General features: G+C 38.7%; 2 protein-coding genes across 8 annotated transcripts in view; one reads left to right on the plus strand and one right to left on the minus strand.

Moving 5' to 3' along the window:
• MIER1 (MIER1 transcriptional regulator) overlaps positions 1 to 17,853 on the minus strand; it is a 63,865-nt gene extending 46,012 nt beyond the window's left edge. The window contains exons 1-5 of one of the 7 annotated variants that reach the window (XM_080800298.1): positions 16,417 to 17,853; positions 15,187 to 15,287; positions 12,408 to 12,481; positions 873 to 897; positions 702 to 738 (exon numbers count right to left, since the gene is read on the minus strand). In XM_080800298.1, the coding sequence (XP_080656424.1) occupies positions 702 to 738; positions 873 to 897; positions 12,408 to 12,481; positions 15,187 to 15,287; positions 16,417 to 16,699 (520 nt within the window). In that variant the 5' untranslated portion in view covers positions 16,700 to 17,853. Of the gene's footprint in view, positions 1 to 701; positions 739 to 872; positions 898 to 10,933; positions 11,118 to 12,407; positions 12,485 to 15,186; positions 15,288 to 16,097; positions 16,182 to 16,416 lie in introns of those variants that run through there. The other 6 variants (XM_080800294.1, XM_080800295.1, XM_080800296.1 and 3 more) reach the window with 6 other exon arrangements.
• DNAI4 (dynein axonemal intermediate chain 4) overlaps positions 16,682 to 23,554 on the plus strand; it is a gene marked incomplete at its 5' end in the record, with an annotated part of 76,511 nt that continues 69,638 nt past the window's right edge. Inside the window, 2 exon segments of the mRNA XM_080800291.1 lie at positions 16,682 to 16,763; positions 16,766 to 16,850. Of these exon segments, the coding sequence (XP_080656417.1) occupies positions 16,682 to 16,763; positions 16,766 to 16,850 (167 nt within the window).

Below are 23,554 nucleotides of genomic sequence, written 5' to 3' on the forward strand. Positions count from 1 at the left end.
GAATGTTATACTCAGTAGTGCCAGAACCTCTAATTGTGAGAAGCCTAAATACTGATTTTATATAAAACATCCTAATTTTTTTTTAAAGATTTTATTTATTTATTTGACAGAGACCACAAGTAGGCAGAGAGGCAGGCAGAAAGGTGGGGGGGGGGGAGCAGGCTCCCTGCTGAGCAGAGAGCCCAATGCGGGGCTCAATCCCAGGACCCTGAGACCGTGATCTGAGCTGAAGGCAGAGGCTTAACCCACTGAGCCACCAAGGCACCCCCCAAAACATCCAAATTTTTAAGATCACTGCAACTGGCCACACAAAAAACATCTGTGGCCCAGATATGGTTCAAGTATCACATGTTTGCAACCTCTAAGTTAAGAAAAAGTGAATCTGTACTGTATTTGTAAGGGAATACGAAACTCCAACACTACAGGGTTTGAATCTAAACATAACCTTAATTTACAACTTTAAATATTCATTTTTGAATGTTGTTTTACTTTCTCCCTCATTAAACGCATTAATTTTTTTCTCAAATACTTTGACTTTCCTCCACAAGTAAATATTTCTAAGTAGTGACTTCTTTTGAAAAAATACACTTCATATATACTTGAAATCAAATAGCAATTAAAACCTGTAAGAAATACACATAGTAATTCATACAAAAATGAACCCACAAATAGTCACGAGGTTGAACTCACAGCAGCCTCACCTGTACTTTCATGGGCAGTCAAATATTTCATCCATTTCTTTTTCCCCAGAGAAAAGAAGCATTCAGAAGAAAAGCAAGTCAGATGATAGTCTAACTCTTCTAAGCCTTTTTATAACTCATAGGACAAATGTTAGTCAAATAGAGATTACAGAAAACATAGAAAATACTTACCTGGACTTGAAGACTCAACAGATGGCTGGGGGAGGGGAAGAAAAGAAGAAAAATGATCATCTTTATGTAGTAGATCTTTACAAAATTTACAGAATTATTCAATGACAAGCATGATACCAAAAACCACAGTAAGTTCTAATGTCTGAATTGTCCAAGACAAATTAAAACCTTCCATATAATCCTTTCTCTGACACTATGTTTATTTAAACATAGAGAAAAATTTCAAATACTCCTGAATCTAGAAACAAAGACGATAAGGAACTGATTCAGATTTTGAAGGCAAATATGGGTCTCATAACATGTGTAGTTTAAGAGATCTGATTTTAGATCTTAGAACTTTCTAAAATATTTTCTCCAATGAAGACAGAGGAAATTATACACAAGGTTTGCTATCAAACTGGTCTCTGGCTTAAAATGTGTGGGAGAAGGGAGGCCAAAACACTTTTAAGACATTATTTTAAGTAAAAGTTACATTTTAAGAAAGCAAAAGGGAAAAGTAAAATGTTATTAAGCACTGAACAGTACAATAGTTTAACTTTACTCACAGGCAACATATTTTTAAGTCATTACAGAATTAGTAAGCTTCAAGCTGAAGTCTAGAGAGGTTATCTGATGGAAAAATTACAAACATTCCCAATTACAATGCTGCTTCTACTGTAGCATTCTACTCTTCATATATTCAGAAAATTTAAAGATAAAATTGGTAGCTAGCAACTTATTTTAGTAATATCACCACTTGACAATTCGTGGCTCTATTTTATCTAAATTTAGTTAATTCACAACTACAAACAAATCATCTACAAACACACTTCTATAAATAACAAAAACTAAGTATGCTTCAAGTGACATACACTTCATAATTAAAACCTTTCCTATTCATTCAGAGCTACTTCATGTCCATTAGAAGTCAGAGATGCTGGAAGGCCAAAAGCACTGGCAAAGAGGTAGGGTTATTCTAATACATAGCTTCCAACATCGATGGCTCAACTTAACGGTTTTTCGACTTTACCACAGTGCAAAAGCAATACACGTTCAGTAGAAACTGAACTTCAAATTTTGATCTTTTGCTGGGCTAACAATATGTGATATGATACTATCTTGTGATGCTGGGCACTGGCAGCAAGCTGCAGCTCCCAGTCAGGCATGTGATCACGAGGGTAAACAACAACCAATACATTTATAACCATTGTGTACCCACACAACCTTTCTGTTGTTTGCTTTCAGTTTAGTATTCAATAAATTACATGAGATATTCAACATTTTATTATAAAATAGGCTTTGTGTTAATGGATTCTACCCAACTGTAGGCTAATGTAAGTATTCTGAGCATGTTTGAGATACGCTAGCCTAAGCTAAGATGTTAATTCAGTAGGTTAGGTACATTAAATGAATTTTGACTTAATGATACTTTTTTTTTTTTTAAAGATTTTATTTATTTGGCAGAGAGATCACAAGCAGGCAGAGAGGCAGGCAGAGAGAGCAGGGGAAGCAGTCTCCCCGCTGAGCAGAGAACTCAATGTGGGGCTCAATCCCACAACCATGGGATCATGACCTGAGCTGAAGGCAGAGACTTAACCCACTGAGCCACCCAGGCACCCCCTTAAGGATACTTTCAACTTATGACAGGCTTATCAGGACATAACCCCATCACAAGCCGAGGAAGATCAGTATTTTCCCTCTTTCTGCTAAGGGGGCAGAGAGCCAAGAAAAACAAAATAAAATGAGGAAAGTGCCTAATTTTTCAAAAGCAGGAATCTTAGACAAATTTCTTATGAGGTATTAAAACTCCATTTTGAAAAGTGTCTACATTATACTATTGTACTAAGTGTGACATTCTAGATTGTACATGATAATTTAGATTCTTTTGAAGCACACTTTTCCAAGGGTCCTATTTCTTTTTCCTTCTAATGCTTAAAATGATTCTGGACTATAACATCAACTAATTTTAATAGAAGACTAACAGTATTCAGTATTATATATTTTCAAGTGTCACACCACTACCTTTACTTAAAAGTCACTTTGCCACAATAGAGTCCAAACAGTGCTACTTTTTAATTCTATTCCTCCAATAGGAAGTTGGAGAGCAGGGTGATAGAGTAATGTAACTATAAAAAGGGTTTCCAGGTTGCTTAGCATCTTTTGGGCAGAGCTACATATTTCCAGCTCAAAATGGATTTAACCACCACACAAATTATTACAGAGCAAATCAATATTCTGAAGTGTTAATCCACTTTTATGTCATGCAATTATACTTTATTTCCCAAGTTTAAGAACAATCTCTGCCCAAGGCTACAGCAATGATGACTATCTTCATCTGGTCCCAGGTTTGCCATCCACAAGTAGCCTCAGAGTGCTGTTTTTCCTTTTTAGTAAACTTTCAAAATGATTTACAGGGCAGAAACAAGAAAAACCAGCATTTCTTTCAAATTAGGAGTTTAAGAGAAATGGCTCCACTTAACAGTCTTATAAAAAAGGAGTTCCTGAGGGGCACCTGGGTGGCTCAGTGGGTTAAAACCTCTGCCTTCGGCTCAGGTCATGATCCCAGGGTTCTGGGATCGAGCCCCACATCAGCCCACATCGGGCTCTCTGCTCAGCGGGGAGCCTGCTTCCTCCTCTCTCTCTGCCTGCCTCTCTGCCTACTTGCGATCTCTGTCAAATAAATAAGTAAAAATCTTTAAAAAAAAAAAAAAAGGAGTTCCTGATTAGAAATATTATCCTATAGAAGAATAAAAGGCATATTTTCACTGATGTTAGATACCGGCAATAATGAAGATACTGGATGGTGAATAGTGTCTATAGTTTGTAAAAGGCCTCAAACAGCACTAAATGCCAGTACCATACTGACTGTTGTTTTATGGGTAAAGTTATCTATCATTTTGAAGTTCTGAAAAAGATCCCAAATACTCTCCAGTAATTAAGATACCAAATGTTTACAGGACCAGTAGCATTTGTAAGCTTAGCTGGCATAAAGTGGAACACCCATTATTCAAAGATAGCATTAATCATTTTACGTCAGAAATACTGGAAGGTTTCAAGAACTGTGTTTGACTGATGTATACCTAGATTAGGATGGGGGAGGAGAAGTGGGATTGTTTGCCTCTAGACATGTATTTTAGGATTCTATGTGCAAAATAAGATTCCATTATTTCAGTTTGGGGAGGATGAGAGTGATTAGTTTCTTGAAAGTTAATTCTATTCAATTAAATTAAAAATAAAACTTATAGAAATGTGGCATTTGAAAACAGTTTATACTATAAACATTGCCTTTGCCCAGCTAACAGACAAAACAATTGTTTTTCAAAATAAGAGTTTAGTATCATAATACAGGAAATTTCAGTATGAAATGAGAACACTTTTTATTCAGGGATTTAAGAGAATAGCAGAACCAGCTTACAATGATACAGCTTACAATGATACATTTTTTCAAATAAATTACTCGATCATGACTATATACCTGGCAATAACATCTGCTCTGCCTACCTATTTTATAGATTAGCAAACCCAAGGAGAGACAGTGACTTGATCAAGCTTCCATGGTAGGTGGTGAAGGTGGAACTGAAATCTAGGACCCGAATGCTTCCTTATCTTCCAAGGAAACAAATATATTAAAAATGTTTTCTCTTTACCTCTCTCCTTCCTCTCCTTCCTCCCCCTTAATTTCTCTTTCTTTTTAAAATGGTTTTCATCTGTTCAAAGCATATTTTAAATGTGACTGCAAGTTGTCATCTGTCATGTCAGACTATTATTTATGTCTTGTAAGAAACTGGTATCTCTAACAATAGTCTCCAGGAAAACCTGAAACATCTACCATTAATGACACAGTAAACTGAAAGGGGGAAGGAGGGGAAAAATAAAACTAAAGCTGTTAAGCAGGTATTCATTTGTAACAGTATCTATTTTTTAAAAAAAGCACCAACTATAAAATGCAAGTAGTAAAGATTTTTCATTGGAGATTAAAACGTATTTAAAATGCACTCATACTGGGTGCCTGGGTGGCTCAGTTGGTTAAGCAACTGCCTTTGGCTCAGGTCATGGTTCTGGAGTCCCAGGACTGAGTCCCACATTGGGCTCCCAGCTAAGCGGGGAATCTGCTTCTCCCTCTGACCCACTCCCCTCTCATGCTCTCCCCCACTCTTTCTCAAATAAATGAACAAAATATTAAAAAAAATAAAAACAGGGGCGCCTGGGTGGCTCAGTGGGTTGGGCCTCTGCCTTCCACTCGGTTCGTGATCTCAGGGTCCTGGGATTGAGCCCTGCATCGGGCTCTCTGCTCAGCAGGGATCCTGCTTCCCCCTCTCTCTCTGCCTGCCTCTCTGCCTAACTTGTGATCTGTCAAATAAATAAATAAAATCTTTAAAAATAAATAAATAAATAAAAATAAAAATAAAATGCACTCATACATTATCAGTAGAAAAATGAGTTTGTTTAACCATTCTAGTGATCATTTTGCTAATATAAAATTACCCTATTGATATGCCTAAAAAAGCATACCAAGATATATCTGTAAGTCATTACCATAAGGTGGTTCATAGCAAAAGGTCAGAAAAAAATTTTAATGTCTATCATTTAACTAGTTAGAAATGAAATACAAGTCTTCCAAATAGTTAAACACATTAATCCACTAAAAAGAATGAGACAAAAATCTGTGGTGAATGAGAAAAAGATATAAAAACCATATATACATATTTATTTATGCATATATTAGAATTGAAAAAAGAAGTATAGAGGAGGGGGTAAACTGGACTGGAATACACATAAAAACTTTTTTCTCCAAAAGTATATACAAGAATCTGTTAACAGTAATTACCTTTAGGAAACAGGTAGGGGAGAGAAAGGTTTGTTTTGTTTTTTTGTGTTTTTTTTTTTTTCATTTTATACCTTTCTACACTGTTGGAATTTTCTAGCCACTTGTTAGCATTACTGTTTTGTTTTTTAAAGAAAGTCAGTGGAGATTATCCTGTGGAATTATTGGCTATTATTAGCTATTTTCATTTTCTTCCTCTACTTCTAGATTTTTAAGAAAACTTAGTACTTGCCACTTTTTTTTAAACAAGTATGTAATTTAGAAAAATAACCTAGTTTTCTTTTAGGTGCATACATAAATATCTGAGATGGAAAACAACACTAGACAGTCACACAGAGTATGAGTAGGCTAAATCAAATTAAAAAATGAAAACTATTAACTTCTATACCTTCACCCATATATATGACTTAGCTGTTTAAGTTGCTAACAGCTGTAACAAATTCCATGCCTCAGATTTTTTCCAATGTTTCTCTTTTGTATTTTTCTAGAACACAGTAATCTAGAATATTACCATTATTAAAAAAAATAAAGTAGTAAATGCATGAAGTAATCATTAGATTCCTATAGTCCAGGCAATCAAAAGCTATTTTCAATGAACATAACTGTCTGAACTAATTTCTCCCCTCAAACCAATTCCATTACCATTTCTTTGTTATCATCATTTACTTAGTAATTTAGACACTAAATCAGAGATTCTCACAGTTACGGGGATAGAAACCAGAAAGGAGTTAGAGGCCCTTCTCCAGGTGGAGAAGACAGGGGAACTGTGCTCACCATTTCTCTTCCTCCATATAAAACTAAGTCACTTATTTCCCCTGAGGAATTCTGGACCATAAAAAAGATTAAGAAAATCTTGGTGGTAAAACTAGCAAACTAACTACAGTAATAATAATTCAGAGGATGAACTGCTATTATTAAACACTAGGAATTCTGAAGTCTAGGCCCCACTCTTAATTGTACCACAGCCTAAATGCACATCTTAGGACAAACTGCATTAACTCTGCTCAGTTTCATTTTCCCTAAGATAGAAAGAATTAGACTTCTTCTAGTTCAATTTCCTCTGAGATCTAAGTTCTTTACTTTTCATATGATTTCCTCAAAAGACAAATTACTACTAAGGAATACTTAGCTAAAGGGATGGGATATGTTTAACAGCCTCTTCTAATTTTTTTTTTTTAATCTAGGACTTTGGAAAAAAATGATCTCTGTTTGCAAAAAGCTTTCTGGAGGGTGCTACTTTATGAATTTCCTATCTACACAAACATAATTTTATGCCATTCTTAAAAGCCATAGAATAAGTCAAAGAGAATGAGTCCCCAGTGATGACCAGTACTTTAACAGTTTAATCACTGCAATGAACTTTGAAAACATTTGTGAATCTTTTGAAATATACAGGGACTCAAGCTAACACTCAAGCAAGAAATTTCTATATAGGTGATTACTTTTCTGCTTTTACTATTAAGTTTCTTGCTTCAATGGCAGTGTTTTATTTCTGATTTGAGAAACTGATTAGTCTTCTGTACAAAAAGTCTCTAAAAGTAATCCACTTCTGTATCTCCTCCAGCTAACCTTTCCTACCTTACCAAGCACTTTATCACTTCTTCCGAATTAACTTTATTAGACTCTCATACATTGGTGTTCTTGATTACTCTGGATAAATCCTAAATACACTGAAGTATAAATATTTTAAAAATTCATTACCACTACAGAGAACTATTTAAGGCCTAAATTGATAGCAGAGAAACAAGTTTTGCTTACAACTGAAATTAACACTATCAAGAAGAGCAGTCAAGATGATCCTATTTCCTTAAAAAATTAAATTCAAATACACTAAAAACCACTAAGCAGTCTGTTTTCAAGAGAAATAAACAAATAGATGCAATAGTGAATAAACAGATTATGTATATCATTTCTGAAAATTTTTAAATACTTAAAATACAGAAAAGCAAGTTCATTAAATTTTCTTCTCTTTATGTAACAATACAGCATAGGTGAAAAGATAGGTCTTGCACTATGTTGTGGCTTTTTTTTTTTCCCCTGGAAAAGAAAAGTCCCTTCTGTGTTTACAAACTCTGAAATAACAGACAAATTGTTCATTCCCAAAGGTCCCTACACCACATTCCTTACAAAACCCAAAGGATCAACGATTTCTTCCTCTTACGCTTTCTTTCTTATTGCCGCTGTAAAACTGCAACTACCCTGTAATTTCCTTCCTTTAAGTGTGACTAGGAGAACCTCCTTTTAGAAGGTTGATAAATAATTCTAAGGGATAATAAATAATGAGAAATAGTACCAAAAACTATTAAGAAGGGAAGTATGTACCATTTCTTTTAGGCATATTAAATATGTTTTAAATGTTATCACAATTTGAGGAACCATTAAATACATACTTCCTACTGCCTAAGATGATCAGATCAAATATGAAAAAGTAGTATATTCTATTTACAGCTAAATCAATTTGTATTCAGGAATTAAACATTTCTCGGGAAAAACAAGGCCAGGGTCATTCTCCTATGTAAAAAATAACAATAATAAAAAAAACCCAGAAACATAATATCTACATTTTTCTCCAGAGACATATTTCCTCAATAACCTGTTTTCCCCTCAGATTTATCAAATAAATGTATATTGTTGCTCTGCATTTTCTGTTATTTCACCAGTTAGCTTCAATGTTCAAGTCCACTTAACCAAAAGTATAAGAGCACATTTGATTTATTTTATCACATACTTTATATAGGCATCATAAAGAACAAATCTCCTGAGAGCTCACACAATAGAACTCTATACACCAAGCATTTCCCCACCTAATTATTTAAAATGACTAGTCTCTAAAATCATCCTAATTACTAAAATATTGAGATCAGAAAAATACAAATTAATTTTACTTTTCACTTTTTCACTTTAGATTTTTTTGTGGAACATAGATGAAGAAGGATCCCCCGTTCTTCCTCCAAATTCACTAAAAATAAAACCACTGGAGTTATAAAGGACAATTTTTTTAAGATTTTAGGTGACTAAATAAATGCACTGAAAACAAAGCTCAGGTTTTCTCTTCTTCTTCTTTTTTTTTAAGGTCTTCTCTTCTCGAAATTGAACTATCCATGCGTTCCGAATGAACATGAGCATTCCATTCTCCAAGTGATGCAATTTTTAAGAAAACTAAAACATACTCTTGAAAATATTAGTAAATGATTACTGACTCAAAATATTGCTTTTCCTCTCTTATATTAATGCAATCATCTTTAACTTCTAAAACAAGAAAAAAAATTAATATACTACTACTTACATATTAAGTATTCAGTGTGCGAACAGTTAAATTTATGGGTGAAGTTTCTTAAACCTAAATCTTACTGTATTTGCAAACTAAGTTATTTTCCTTCTCTAATAGGTTGCCTTAAAATACGACTACAGAACTTAAAGCTCAAACCATTGTGAGCAGCACCACCAGGGAAGAAACCTTATAACCTATCACACTGTTGCTTATTTAATAGGCATTCACTGAAAAGGGAATCCACTGAAAACTATTTGACAAAATGTAGATAAATTCAGCCACATATGACCACCTTCCCTCTCTTACATGTGAAAAAAAGAAACACTTAAAATCTTACCAGGACTAAAATTGTTTCAGCCCAGTCGAATGAATCCATTCACATTTAAGTGAAATACAAAGTACTATGTTTTCTTCAATCTATATGCCTTGAAATACAATTCTTTAACCACAAAGAACAAAAGAAATGGAAATAAACCTAAGATCTAAATTTAGTTTTAAATCAAAAGTATTAAATTTTTTAAAAAGACTACTGGCAGCAAAGAGTCCTGCTATAGTGAAATTTGCTCCTTTAATAACAAATACTCCACTACATTAATATAAAGTCAGTTTCCATAGGGAAAGCAGAAGGAGCACCCCTAAAAGCATCTGCACAAAACAGCTAACTTTAAGGTCCCTCTACTCAACAGGTACATAAGAAGCGTCAAAAATTAATATTTTTCCATAATCGACACGGTTTCTGTATCCCAAGGCTTAAGAAGGAGATAATATGGTATTACCAACTAACTCACCACTGACTTCATTTAGCAAATAAGGAACACAAAAACTGAGGGCTGGATGGTTAAAAAACAAAAACAAAAAAAACCCTATTCCTGAATCTGTTTTGGGGTGTCTCCGAGACCATGAAAATGGTAATTCATACAAGGAAATGCCTTAACAATCACTTAGTGAGGCTCTGACTCAAAGAAGACTTAAAACCCCAAATACTATCACTTCTTGAACTCCAGGGGGTAAAGAATAACGGGATTCTTCTGAGGGGAAAGTATTAGAAAAAAATCAAATGTGTAAAGGTTTAAATCAGAAAAAAAAATTTAGATCTCCAGTGGCACAACACTAAGTTCGAAACAATCATTAAGAGTGGTTGTTCGCCACGATTTGAAGCCCAAAGACGTAAAACAATTACCACCGAGAAAAGGGGGCTTTGGTGACTCGTTTACTGGAAAAAGAGAAAAAGAAATCTTCTACAAGGGGAAAAAAATTAGAAGAGAAAAACCATAATAGATAGTCTTAATATGAAGGGTGGGGGGAGATGCCTGGAAAGTGAAGAGAGGGAAAGGTAGAAAGTAACTCTTCTGAAATGTGAAGAGAGAAAGAAGGTTCTACCCTGAGGAGGAATGAACTGTTCGGAGATATAGGGAGACTCCCCCAACCTAAACGACCGGCCTGCGAAAGGCCAGGTTTATTTCTCCACGCAAATCTTAGCACCATCGGGAAAACGAGAGTTAAAGGCCGTTCTGCCTTACGTTTTCCCCATTTAACACAGACTGGATGTCAGGAGCAAACGGGTGGGGGTGACGCGGAAGGGCGCAACAGCATCTCGGCGAGGGAGGGAAGAAACTTCGCAAGAAGAGGAAGCAGCAGCTCCTCTCCTGGCCCCTAGCACCGGCCGGCGAAGTTGCGCCACCGACGCCCCTGCCCCGCGGGCGCCCACTCCCCTTCACCCCTCTCCGCACGCACTACTACGCAGCACTCGACCCTTCAAACTGCCCCCGAAGTCCAACTACGCCTCCGCTTCCTCTTACCCCCCGGACCCATCCCAACTAAGTTATAGGGAAAGCTCCCGCCCAGAGCGCGGCCTGTTCCGGACAACAGGTGGGCAGTGGCGCCAGCAGGGCTGGGCCTCTCCTAGCCAGGCCCACTCCACTCCTCCCCGGCCAGGGCCCAGGGGCGCCCGGCTCCGGGACGGGGAGGGGGAGCTCGCTCCCTTACCTCCGCCATATTTGCCGTACTGACGGGTCACATCTCCGCGGCGGCCGCAGCTGGGTCACGGCCAGAACCCGGATGTGAGACTCGGCAACGGGACTCCAGCCGCCGCCGCCGCCGCCGTCTCTGCTGCTCCCGCCGCCGCTGCCTCGGCGGGAACGCGCAGGAGCCGCCCGAGCGCGCCCACCACACCCCACTCCGCCCCCTCGCGGCGCCCCGGCAGAGCTGGACTGGAGGGAAAAGGCCGGCGCGCGCGCGCGCGGAAGGAGGGGCACGCGCGCGCGCGGTCCCGCGGCAGCCTTCCCCGGGAGGAGCGCGGAGGGGGCGGAGTCAAGGTGGGTGTCGTGGGTGGGGGAAGGTGGGCATCTCAGCACCGGGCGCCTCCCCTGCGCTAGCGGATCCGCGACTCCAGCTGGAGAGGGCCCTAAGGGGACCAGAGAGGTCAAGGAAAAATGCCAAAAAAGCTGCGCCCAGCGCTCACATCGCAAGGGAAAAGATACGTTATATTTTACATGTAGGCCTTTTTGAAGTGCATTTGCTGGAAAACGGATGTTGCTGTGATGCAACAACGGCAACAGCGCAAAGTAGCGCGCTTTAAAAGCGGCTGTCTCTTGACAAGTATCTCTCTTGGTTGATTCCCGACAGGAAATGTAAAATCCCACATCCCCAAATCTTAGGGGTCAGAGCAGAGATTAAGAAAAGGGACTGTGGATAGGTACTCTGCCATCCTCGCATCTCATTTGCTTTTCCCCACACACACTTCCTGAGATGCCAGGAGCAACATAATTGTGCAACATTTGAATTTTTCACAACTAGAGAAAATTTCAAAATGCGAGTACGAAAAAGCTGCTCTTTGGTGGATCTCTGAATTGACTGCATAGGAGGGAAAAGCTGCTTATGTGCAATGCCTGAAATGCCAGTAATTTGAAAGTTTATTTTAAAATATTGGCCTAGAACTGCCAATTGGCCTTGATGCCAATTCTAATGAATGCACGGCCAATGGATACAAATAACAAACATGTTTCCCTTCCATTACTAAGGCAGATACTGGCTAATGCAAAGGTGGTATTAAAACATGCACTAACATATTTTACTAAACCAGGAGTTTAAAGATCTTAATTTCAAAAAGACCGTTTTCCTCCAAATGTTCAAGGGTTCTTAATGCAATTTAAAAAATGATTACCCAAATCAACCAGTCAAATATAAAAAGTCATTCCTTCCAAATAATGTGATGCCGGCACTACAATATACTGCATAAATGTGCACATATACAATTTTTCTTTAATACTTAACTTACAATGCAATATGGGCTGTTTTCTTAAATTATTTGTATTCCCTTAAAATTCAAGACTCTATTAACAGTTTATTTTTCCAAAGATTCAAAATTAACTTGAAATTCTTATGTCCAATAATAATTTGTGCATGAATAATTTGTGCATTTACAGGCATATGAAGTAGCTGCTAAGTGAAAGGACATTACCTGGTAATTTGACAGGAAAAGAGTCCACAGACAGTCTGTAAACCAATTAAACATAAACATCTGATGCACATTTTCTACTGAAAGAAAAGCAAGGGAAAGAAGAGAAAGGAAAACTTTAAGGTTCCCAAATCTACAAACAATTTTTACCATTAACTGTACTGTACAGTATTTCCATTTTATTTTTTTAGAATACTTATACTATAAAAGTGTTTTTCAGGATTCCTTGGGGGAATAAATATTTTAGCATAGGGACACAGAGTTACCCTACTGAATTACCTTAGTCCTTCAGACTCAAAAATCATTTTCTGAAAAGTCAGTTTGTGTTTATATAGTTTTGCCTTTGAGGTGCTTGATGGAAAACAGCTGAAGGCAAAGAACAATTAATGTGTATAGACCTGGGGTGGGTAAAGACAGAATAAGGGGCCTAGAGGTAGAAACTCAGGCTTTATAATACCATGGGGATAAAGGAGGATTGCCCATTTAACTACCAAAGCTAATATATGAAATTTAGCTAGTTCACAAAAAGAAAATTGGAAAGTGTTGCCAAAATGCAAGGTACAGGACTAACTCACTTGCTTAAACCCATTTACTCTTTGATTCTTCAGTTAAACCTCAACAAAAAATCCCAATTCTGATTAAAAAGCTGGGGACCATGGTCCCTTAAGCTAGTGAATGAATTCTGAAATTGTCAGGAAAATCAAATCTGGGACCTATTTGACCGTGTATCCCTCTTGCTGATAAATGGCTTTTAAGTTTATTAGAATTATGTATCATTTTACTAATTTTAAGTGGAATTATCATTTGGGGGAAATGTCCCTCTACATTTTTTTTCTTCCCTTTGTTCATAAATGTGAGTTCAGTGTTTTTTAAGTTCAGATATTCTAAAAATAAAGAGAAATAGCTCCAATATTTTAAGTCATTAGTAACACATTACTAATGAATTCAGTATGGTTTTATTCCCATTTTATTCTCATGATATACTGTCTCAAAATTTTAGAAGCCACCTTAAGGAAAGCAGTCTTTCTCAAAATCTCTTGCTTATCTCCTCAGTATCAAATATGTAAAAATTAACTATTCATTAGCCACAGAATCTTAGTGTTAGATGGGGCCTTAGAGGTCTTTTAGTCAATTTCTACCTGGTCTAGGTAGGAATCCCTCACATGTCCCCACTACCAGGGTTTTCTGCCAATGCTAAAACACTCCAATGACTTACTGTCTGATGAACAGGCTGCTCTTTTCAGAAAAAAAATGTTATGTTTTAGAACATTCTCCTTTTTATTAAACCAGAATCTATCTTCTTGTTACCTCCATCCATTTCCCTGAGTTTTTCAGCATTTTGGATTAATTCAACAGATTTCTTCTTTGTATTTAAGTGCAAACAATCATTATTTATACTTGGGTTAACAAAATATAAATCTTTAATGCCTACTGATACCAAAAGACTTAAAAACAAGACATGACAGAGTTAAAGGTATGAGAAAATTCACCAATACCTACCAGCTGTTTAAAATAATTAGATTATTATGTGATCTCCCAAATGGTATTCTGTTACAACTGTATATTTAAAGTTAAACTTAAAAGTGTGGTTAATTCCAATCCTATGTGAGGTTTGTGGCTAATGTCCCAAAACAAAAAAAAATCACTATACAAAGCCTGAATAAATGCCTCTTGAGCTCCCATTCCCCACCTAAATGCTTCCTTATTTTCAGGCAAACTAACATTAACTTTCACCACATTTAAGCTTCTCAAAACTGCTGTTGTGTTGGGAAATTATTTTTAAGCAATTTACTAAATACTCCATTAAAGTTATTAAACATTTTTAGAGCGTATAATACACACATACACACACATACACACACACACACAAACACACACCCTTCAGTTACTATTTTGCTTTTAACAAAAGCATTTTAAGGTCACAATTTTACTTCAACCAGTACTTTAACTAACCAATAAATAAGTCTCGTAATTTACATATACCTAAGAAATAGAACCTTTTATTCAGTACCAATACCTGACTCAAATATAAGTACTATATACCTATACTACATAAACAAAATATTATGCAACTCAGGAACCTCTCAGAATGCTCCAAGAAAATATTTCTAACAATTTAGACTCTAGAGCTGTTTGAATGAAACAGATTAATGCATTTAAAACCCTAAAAACAAATTCTCTATCTAACCATTTTCAGAGTTCATGAGTCCCTTTTGACTATTTGGTAAACTATTTACTAAAATTTTTATTTGAAAGTGTCAACCTAAACATGATATGCAAGTAAAAACTGACAAATATCTACTAATTTGGTTGAAAATACCTAAATACCAAAATACCTTTAAAGGACGTTTCTGATAAATTGAGTTTACCTTTACTTTAGTAGGCAGAATGCAGGTTACAAAGCAGTAATGCATTACATTCAGAAGCCCCACATCTATGCAAGAATCAGCATCATCTTTTTGTTAGTTGGTTTTTATTATTAATGCCACCCCAAAACACTTACATAGCCTTTTGGTACTTCAAAAAACAGTTTGGGTTTTTTTCATAATTTTTACATAAAGTTTTATCCAGTGGCCCCATTTTGTCAGATTATAACAAACTGTTATTTTTAAAGTCCTAAGATTGTTGACATGTTATTTTTATCTCACCCAAACTCTGAAAATTACTGGCCCATCATCAGTTCTCAAACACTGGAATATACAGAAAGAGTAATGTAATATTTGTATTACTTGAGGGATTTTGGATTTTCCCTCCCTTAATCTCCAAGTGTGCCCCTGCCTACCAGCATCACATCCGTCTTGTCTGCACTGAACCTCAACCAGTTGGTTCTTAACCACGTCCGAAACTCAGCCAGGCACTGGGAGAATCGAGCCACCACACCATCTGGATCAAAGGAAAGAGAGCCTCAGTAGTAACGAGACCAGAGATGATGATACCACAAGCTCACCATGTCTCTAATTCTCAGCCTGTCTCTAATTTTTAAAAAAGATGGCCAGGAATTAGGACAAGGATCCCATGACAATTTTAGGAAAACATTAATGAGTCTTGAGACATGCAATTTGTAACCGATGGTAAAGGAATAAAAACGACCCAATAAATAGGTCGCCTCCTTCCGTCCATGATTGAAGAAAGAAGGTTCAGTCAACTCCACGTCATCTGGGCTAAACGGCCTCAGTAGACGGCCAGTCTTCTAACTGCATAAGCTTTTCTGCAAAATTAAGAGTTTTAGCGTTGGAGGAAGCTTTGGGGATAACAGGGGCGCGGAGAAGGGTAGTGACTCGCCCAAGGTCACACAGCAAACGGGGACCAGAGATGGGATCCAAGCCAGAGATCTTTCCACGAAAAGCTGCAAAAACAATGCCATTTGGGGGGGGGGGGGGGTTGTGTGGAGAGGCATCTGCCCCCAGGGATCTTCCCACGGACAGGAAGGACCTCTTTCCTTCATATTAATGCCCTCTTCCAGTCTCTCTTCCCTCCCTCACTCCCTCCGAAAGGGGCCGGCTCGCCCAGGACCCCGCTCACCACCTGGACTGCGGTGCGAGCAGGAACCTCCCCAAAGGTTAGGACCGAACCTGGATCTAAAGTGGAAAAGAGGCGGAGCCACAGGGGGATGGTCAGTTTAGCCCCACCCCGACCGGATTCGGGGACCGACAGAAGAAAGGGGCGGGAGCAAACTGGGCGAGACGAACTCACACCGCAGCGGATTCCCGGCGCGCCGCGTACGCCGGGGAAGATCCGCGCCGTCGCCACCGCCAAAGCAAAAGACCGAGCTGGGACGGGGGGGCGCGGTGGAGGGCGGCTGCGCATGCGCCTTGGGGGGCCGGCGCTCTCCGGGAGGGGAAGCGAGCCGGGCGCGTTCTCTTGCAGCCCCTCCCCGGAAGTTAAGGGTCTTCCGGGCGGTACTCTGCCATGGGGGAGGGGAAGGAGAGAAAGGGGACCCGGGACACTTTAGGAGCCCCTCATCCCAATCGGGACTAGGAGAGGAGGGATGGTTTATGGAGGCTGCACTTACAGCCGCTGCCGCTGCTGCCGCCGCCACCTTCACTGCTGCCGCCACCGCCTGAAGAAGCCCCATCCATCCGCCTGCAGCCGGGGAGACTCAGAACCTGGGAGGGGCCTGGGGCCCGGGCCGCCCGCCTCCTTTTTCTAGTCGTCGTCCGGAGCTTCCTCTTGCTCCACCAACCCTCTGCCCTCCCCTCCGCCTCCGCCCTCCTCCTCGGTCTCCAGTCGCCAGCCAACCGCGCGGCCGCTTGTTGAGCCGGGGCTCCTCTGTCTCCATGACGCCCGGCAAACATTCCCGAGCCTCAGCCGGAACCGCTAACGCCGGGGGCTGGGGTACCGGGACTCCAGAAGCAGCTAGGGAAGGGGGTGGCCGACCACTCCACAGCCTGTCGCCACCATGCCCGTCTCTCCAGTAAACAGCCGCAAGCAGCAGAACCTCTCGTTGTAAGTTCGGCGCTAAAACCTTAGTCCATCCTCCTGGGTCCCGGAGGGAGTCCTTTTAGATCCTGTCTCTTTCTGCGTCTGGGCTAAGGCAGCCTTCGAAGCGCTCATGCGGCAATGTCCCCTAACTTGACCTAGTACAGACTGTTTAAACCCTCAACTGCTGTGTTTGCTCTCCGGGAACAAACTGCTTTGTTTAGAGCCGCTCTTCCTCCTTTACACTCCTGGAGTTGTTTGCCGCAAATTCTGGTTGCCCCTTTGAATTTTCAGGTTCAGTGAGCCACCAGATTGAACTTGACTATGCTCTGTAGTCGAAGTTTTTTCTGCCTCCTCATGCCATCGTGCCTTAAAACCCATTTCTGCTTGCGACATCTGCCGTTTTTGCAACACTTGAACAAGAGGCTGGAGAAGAGCGCGCACAGCTCTGTGTACTTGTTTGCTTATAACTTCATATGGTCCCTCAGTGCTGCCCAGCAGTTGCACTAAAGTTTTCTCATTCATCCACTCTCCCACATTTCCAGAGAACTTTTGTTCTCTTAACAGACAGACCTTCAACATCTCTCCTCCAGTCTCCCTCCGAGCTAATCTTTCTTTAACAGAAATTGTTGAAAATTCTTGGGAGAGAACCTTACATTCTTTCTTGAATATGGTTTTCAGTGTCTTTTTTCCATCCTGCCACTCCACCAAAATAGTTTTTGTGAAGGTAAGCAATAGGCATCCATCAAAATGCAATGGCTATTTCTCAGTTTCTTCTTAACCTAACCCTTCAACCTCTAGAGTTTTGAATCACTTCATTTGGTTTTCGGGACACCTCCTCCCTAGTTCTCTCCTTGTTCTATGGCTCCTTCTTTTCACAGTACTTTGCTGGTATCTTTTCTTTCCCATATCTAAATATTGGAGTGTTGCTGAGGTCGGTCTTTAAACCCCTTTCCTTCACTATTGTCTTATGCCTTTAAAAATCACCTATACACTGATGATTCACAAGCTTATATCTCTAGCCAGCACCTCTTCCAAAAACCAGACTTTAAAAAAATCAACATCTTCACTTAAAAAAGAAATCAACATCTGCACTTAGAAGTTAATAGGCATCTCAAAATTCATATGCAAAACTAAATTTCCCCCTCTTACCTGCTCTGCAGTCTTTGCCATTTCAGTAAATGACAATTTCTGCTCTTCCAGTTACTCAGTTAAAAAACCTTGCCGTTTCCCCTGACTTCTCTAATGCCCCACTCCGTCAGCAGATTCTATCATTTCTTTCTGGAAAAAAATGGTCTTACTAACAGCCTACACGTGGTAATCACTGTGCTTTTCTCAAAACCCTTCAGTTTTTACCATTTCACTCAGAGTAAAAGTTCACATCACTACAGAGCCTCACAGGGTCTCACCTTGGACCTTTCCCTTTGGCTAATTGTTCTACAACAATATCAGGCACATTATTTTTCCCATTTCAAGGCCTATGCATTTGCTGTTCTTTGGAACACTGCACCCTAGATAGTGTCATGACTCATTTATTTCCTTCAGATGTCATCTTATCAAAAAGTCCTTCTCTAACCACCCCCCATAAAATAATAATAATACTTTTAACTCCTAGCATTCCCAGTTGCCCAATCTTTGTTTAAACTTACCCATAAAACTTATCTCTACCTGGTATATAATGTACTTGTTCATCACTGTGTCTTCACCCAAACTATGATACTCCATGAGGCTGACATTTTTGTTTTGTTCACTGCTATTGTCTTGAATGAAGAAGGCACTCAATATTTGCTGACCTATGAATGAATAATGTAGTTCAGTATTATTGGTTACTGGGCATCCTGTCTGGTTTTTGTTTTTATTTGCAGGTATAGAAATCTCAAAGTAAAATTAAGTTGAATTCATGAATTCTCTTGGGAGTTTCATAAATAATGACAAATTCATAAGAGATTACTCATTAAGGAAAGAATCAGTTGGGACATGGGAAGTGGTATAACCTTCATGTTTTGAGATAGCCATGTTATCCAGTTAAAGCAAAACTTCACAGACTTCAACGTTTACAACCATTGATTTGACCTAATATGTTATTTCTCATCTTCCTCCTTTTAAGACTTAATGCTGTTTTCAGAAAGGATCTCATAAAACCTGTATTTATCAATTTTCCACTTTCTCCAATTTTTTCTGTATTAGGTCTTTCCCATTAGCTTAACAATCTTCCATTGTGGTAAAAACAACCACTCTTTCTTCAATGCTTTTATCCCACCTCTCTGTCCAGTTCCTCTATTCTACTTACTTACGTGTTCATTCATTTCCTTTTGATTCTTTCTTAGAGTTTTCATGTTATCTATCTGCTTTTTCCCATTAGAGTTCTTACCATATTAATCATAATTATTTTAATTCCCAATCTTGACAATTTCAAAATTTCTGCCATATCTTAGTCTGCACTAATGCTTGCTTTGTTTCTTCAGACTGTTTTTTGCCCTTTGATATGCTTTGTAATTTTTTATTGAAAGCTGAACATGTTGCATCAGGTAATATGAACTGATTAAGTAAACCTTTAGTGTGAGGTTTTAGGTTTATCTGGCTAGGACTTAGTCTGTGTTTGCTGTAGCAGTAGGCTTATGAGGCTTCAATTTCCTTTAGTGTCCTTGTTTTTGTCTCTCTTTTTAGGTTCCCCTATAGACTCCTTCATGGAGTCTGAGCCTTGTAGTTCTTCCCATTTAAATCCCCTGTTATTGTACAGGAAACCTGTTTGTGTGGTGGTAATATGTTGAGAGAAGAAGAAATGTTCCATAGTCATGTAATTAGGTCTTAGTCTTTCAGTGGGCCTCTGACCCTGGGCTGTGACCTTCATAAGTGTTTCTCAGTTTTTTTTCCTCGGGTGAAACAAGGAGTCTAGAGGGACTTAGAATTGTGTATTTCTCTTCCCCCATGTTGGTTAGGCTCTGCCAAAATAGTTTTCCTTGAGGGTAGACCTTTGTTAAGAAAAACTGAACATTCTGGGTATATTTTACAATGGTCATGTCCTATCCTCCTGCTGGAATTATGAGGGTGTTTTTTCGCTGATCTTCCTGAGAGCCTGATGGGTGTCATGGTAGGCCTCTGTGAGGCTGGGTCCTTGGGAGTTTTTATCTTTCAAATTAGTTTACACTCATTCTCCAGCAATTAGTCAATTACCTTTAAGTTTTCCTACCATTCCCTGGTCCCAGTAAGTTGTGATTCTCTGTTTTCCCCTGCTTTGTCCAAATTTCTGGCTGGTGGTTTGTCTATAAATTGATCTGATGGATCTAAAAAGACCTGTTGCTTTTCAGTTTGCTAAGCCTTTTTCTTGTGATAAGAATAAGATTAGTGACTTTTGTGGTCTGTACATGTTGGCCCAGAAACGTCCATGTTCACTCTTTAACCCTTGAAGTCTGTTGTCTCTATTTCTGTATAGAAATTCAAAGGTCAATAACGAGTGACTGAAAGATTTCAAAAGTCACCACATTCAATGGGCTTTCTTAACTTTTCTACCTCTGAAGCATTTGACAATATTGATCTTCCCCTCCTTAACCCTGAATTTTACTGGTTCACTTATTACTGGTTTAAATGCCTCTTTTCTGATTTCTTTTACTATCTCGTTTCTTCCTTTAGCTCTATTACCCTCTTTTTGTGACTTTAGGTTTTTATTTTGGGACTATGTTCATTTATTTCATCTCTGTGCAAAAATTCTCAAATCTGAATCTCCAGCTCTCACTTCTCTTCCTTGAAATTCACTTTACTCTTGCATTGTCAGCTGCCACCAGACAGCTTCACCAAGATATCACTGATACCTAATGTGAACGTATCTACAATTTAAGGTCTGACTTCTAACTTTACTTAAAAGTAAAGGCTAATTTAATCATCACCTTACTCTATGAGTTACATATTATTATCAACGTTAATGTACAAATAGATTAATAGCCTGTGAATTATTGGACGAGTTTGAGCATTTAAATTGACCTTTGAGTTTAAGCTTTCCTACTTGTTAAATATGACCATTAAGTATCTTACAAATTATTATAAGAATTGAATTAGAAAATAGGTGGAAGTTCTTTGAAATATAAGATTTAAGTGGCATTGTTATTTTCTGTTACCAAGTCCTATCAGTTCTATATCTGCTGTCTTTTAAGGGTATTTGAGATTTGTTTTATAGACATGGAAATGACTCTTTTGAGGGAAGAAGCTTTTTTTTTTTTTTTAAGATTTTATTTATTTATTTGACAGATCACAAGCAGGCAGAGAGGCAGGCAGAGAGAGAGGGGGAAGCAGGCTCCCCGCTGAGCAGAGAGCCCGATGTGGGGCTCTATCCGAGGACCCTGGGATCATGACCTGAGCCGAAGGTAGAGGCTTTAACCCACTGAGCCACCCAGGCGCCCTGGGAAGAAGCTTTTTTAAACACTCATGGATCCATAGAAACAGGAGGCATGGCAAGCTGCACTAGGAAAAGTGGAAAAGCACAAGGGCCAGTGAGGAGGTGGAATAAGCAGGAGGAAAACGTGGGCAAGAACCTTTATTGTGGTTTCCGTGGGAGGAACAGACAAAGCAGAATAAGCAGGTTTAGAATTAGCTCATTTGTATAATTTCAAAAGGCTCTGGTCTAGGAACTATCTCTAGTTGTCTGGTTCCTGTGCAAGGGTGATTAGGACAGGGGGATAGTGGCTCAGAAAGTGAGATCTCTGAGAGAGCTGGATAAAAGGAGTTCGTTAAGGGTTTAGGCTCGGGATTGGTTGGTTTGCATACGAAAGGGTGCTGGCGTGTGAGTCTCTTACTTTGTGTTGGAATTGATTAGCCTTTGGAGGGCAGTCCCTCCAGGGTCAGCAAGTTCTTTGATGTCAAAGCATCAAAATGCAAAAAATAAATAAACATGCTGAACACAGGTGTTCTTGTATTTGTTTTATTTCTACATCTGCCACCCATGTTAAGCCTTGATTACTTCTCATCTGAACTATTCTGATAGCATCTTACCTATGGTCTTACTTCTAGTATGTTTCTGCATACAGCTAAATTTTTCTGAAGCATAGTTCAGATCACTTTACTCTTGCTTCTTTTGAGGCAAATAAAATTTTGTGCTTCCGTTATAATCATGTACATGTTTAATCTCTTATGAGACTATGAGCTCCTTAGGGCTCATATGTGATTCATATTGTATCTCCGCCAGTGTGTAGCACAGGGCCTTATGTATAGTGTTTTATAAATAACTCGAATGAATGGAAAAAATTTATTTGGTTTACATTGGAATTACCGTCATCCCACTAAAATAAGAAGGGACTAAGGCAGAAACTTTTACAAACCACACCTAATTTTCATCTGGTGATTATTTATTTCATGGTGCGATTTCTATATATACAGCACGTTTTTAATGTCATTTGCCCCTGTTTTCATGGAAGTGATTATCAGGAGTTCTTTCTATAGGTATGCCTTATATTTTTCAGTTATTGCCCTAGAAATGAAGAGACAGGAGTCAAAACAAATTAGGTCCCTGCTTTGGGAACCTCAAGACTGTACATACAGCTCTACATGACCACTTGTATGATGACTGTTTTCAGGTGTAGTGGTTTTCAAAGTGGTTACCTCCTGAAACCTCAAAGTGGTTACCTTCTCTAATTTGCCTCTTTTGAAAACATGTTTTCTACTATAGTTACAGATGTACCATAAATTTCTCATATAATTGACTACAGGCACTTCTTTCAATTTCTTTCAAAAAGTGGTCTATATTTTCTGATTTTCTGCTCTGTCAGACAGAGTGCTAAAAGCTGGACCTGTAACTGTGGATATGATAAACAGGTCCTTCCCATAAAACTTAACAGTACGAAGATGTGGGGGAGTTCACTGATAATGCTGTCTCATGAGATCCCAGTAACTACCTAATTGATAAATGTAACATCATTCACTAATTCATTTCTGTTTGGGTCCTATAGAGAGTAAAAAAGGAAGAACTAGTTTATGAGTAAATGTGGTATTCATTATGCATCTGTTCAGTTTGAGATGTCCTATAGATGTTTAGCTGGAGCCATCCAGTAGGCTGGTAAAAATCTGAGTATGAAGATTGCATGTTTTGAGTTAGATATAATGATTTAGGGATTATTTATTCAACAAATATTCATTAAGCAGCTACTGTGTGTTTAGTACTACTGTATGCATTGGGGATACAGCCTGGAACAGCCCCAAATCCTTATCCTCATGGAACTTAACTTCTAGTTAGTGAGAGACAACTAATTCATAAGATATTTAAGTAAAAGATGCATTTGGTTATTAGTAAGTCCTAATGAGAAAAATAAAGTGAGGGCTTATGAAATATTTGAGAGGAGTATTTGACATTTTAGAAAAGGGAGCCAGAGAAGGCCACACTAAGAAGGTGGTTTTATGTAAAGACCTGTAGAAAGGATGCCAAACATGTATGTTTATTGGGAAGAAGAGCATTTCAGGCAAAGGGAAGAGCAAAGGCAAACTATGATAGAGAAATACACCTGGCAATATCAAGGATTGCCAGTGTGACAAGAAGGGAAAGAGTATTGAACATGAAGTCAAAGATCTAACAATGCGTGTAGAACTTTTTAGGTCGTAGTAAAGACTTAGGCTTTTCCTATGAATGAGATCATAAACAAATGGAGGATTTTAAGCAGAGTAGTGTGATACGATCTAACTTACGTTTTAAAGGATCACTCTTGGCTGCCATGTGGGGCAGATTTCAGGGGGTTGGGGTTAAGTAAGAA

The sequence above is a fragment of the Martes martes genome, assembly GCF_963455335.1.
Source record: "Martes martes genome assembly, chromosome: 4".
Lineage (NCBI taxonomy): Eukaryota > Metazoa > Chordata > Mammalia > Carnivora > Mustelidae > Martes > Martes martes.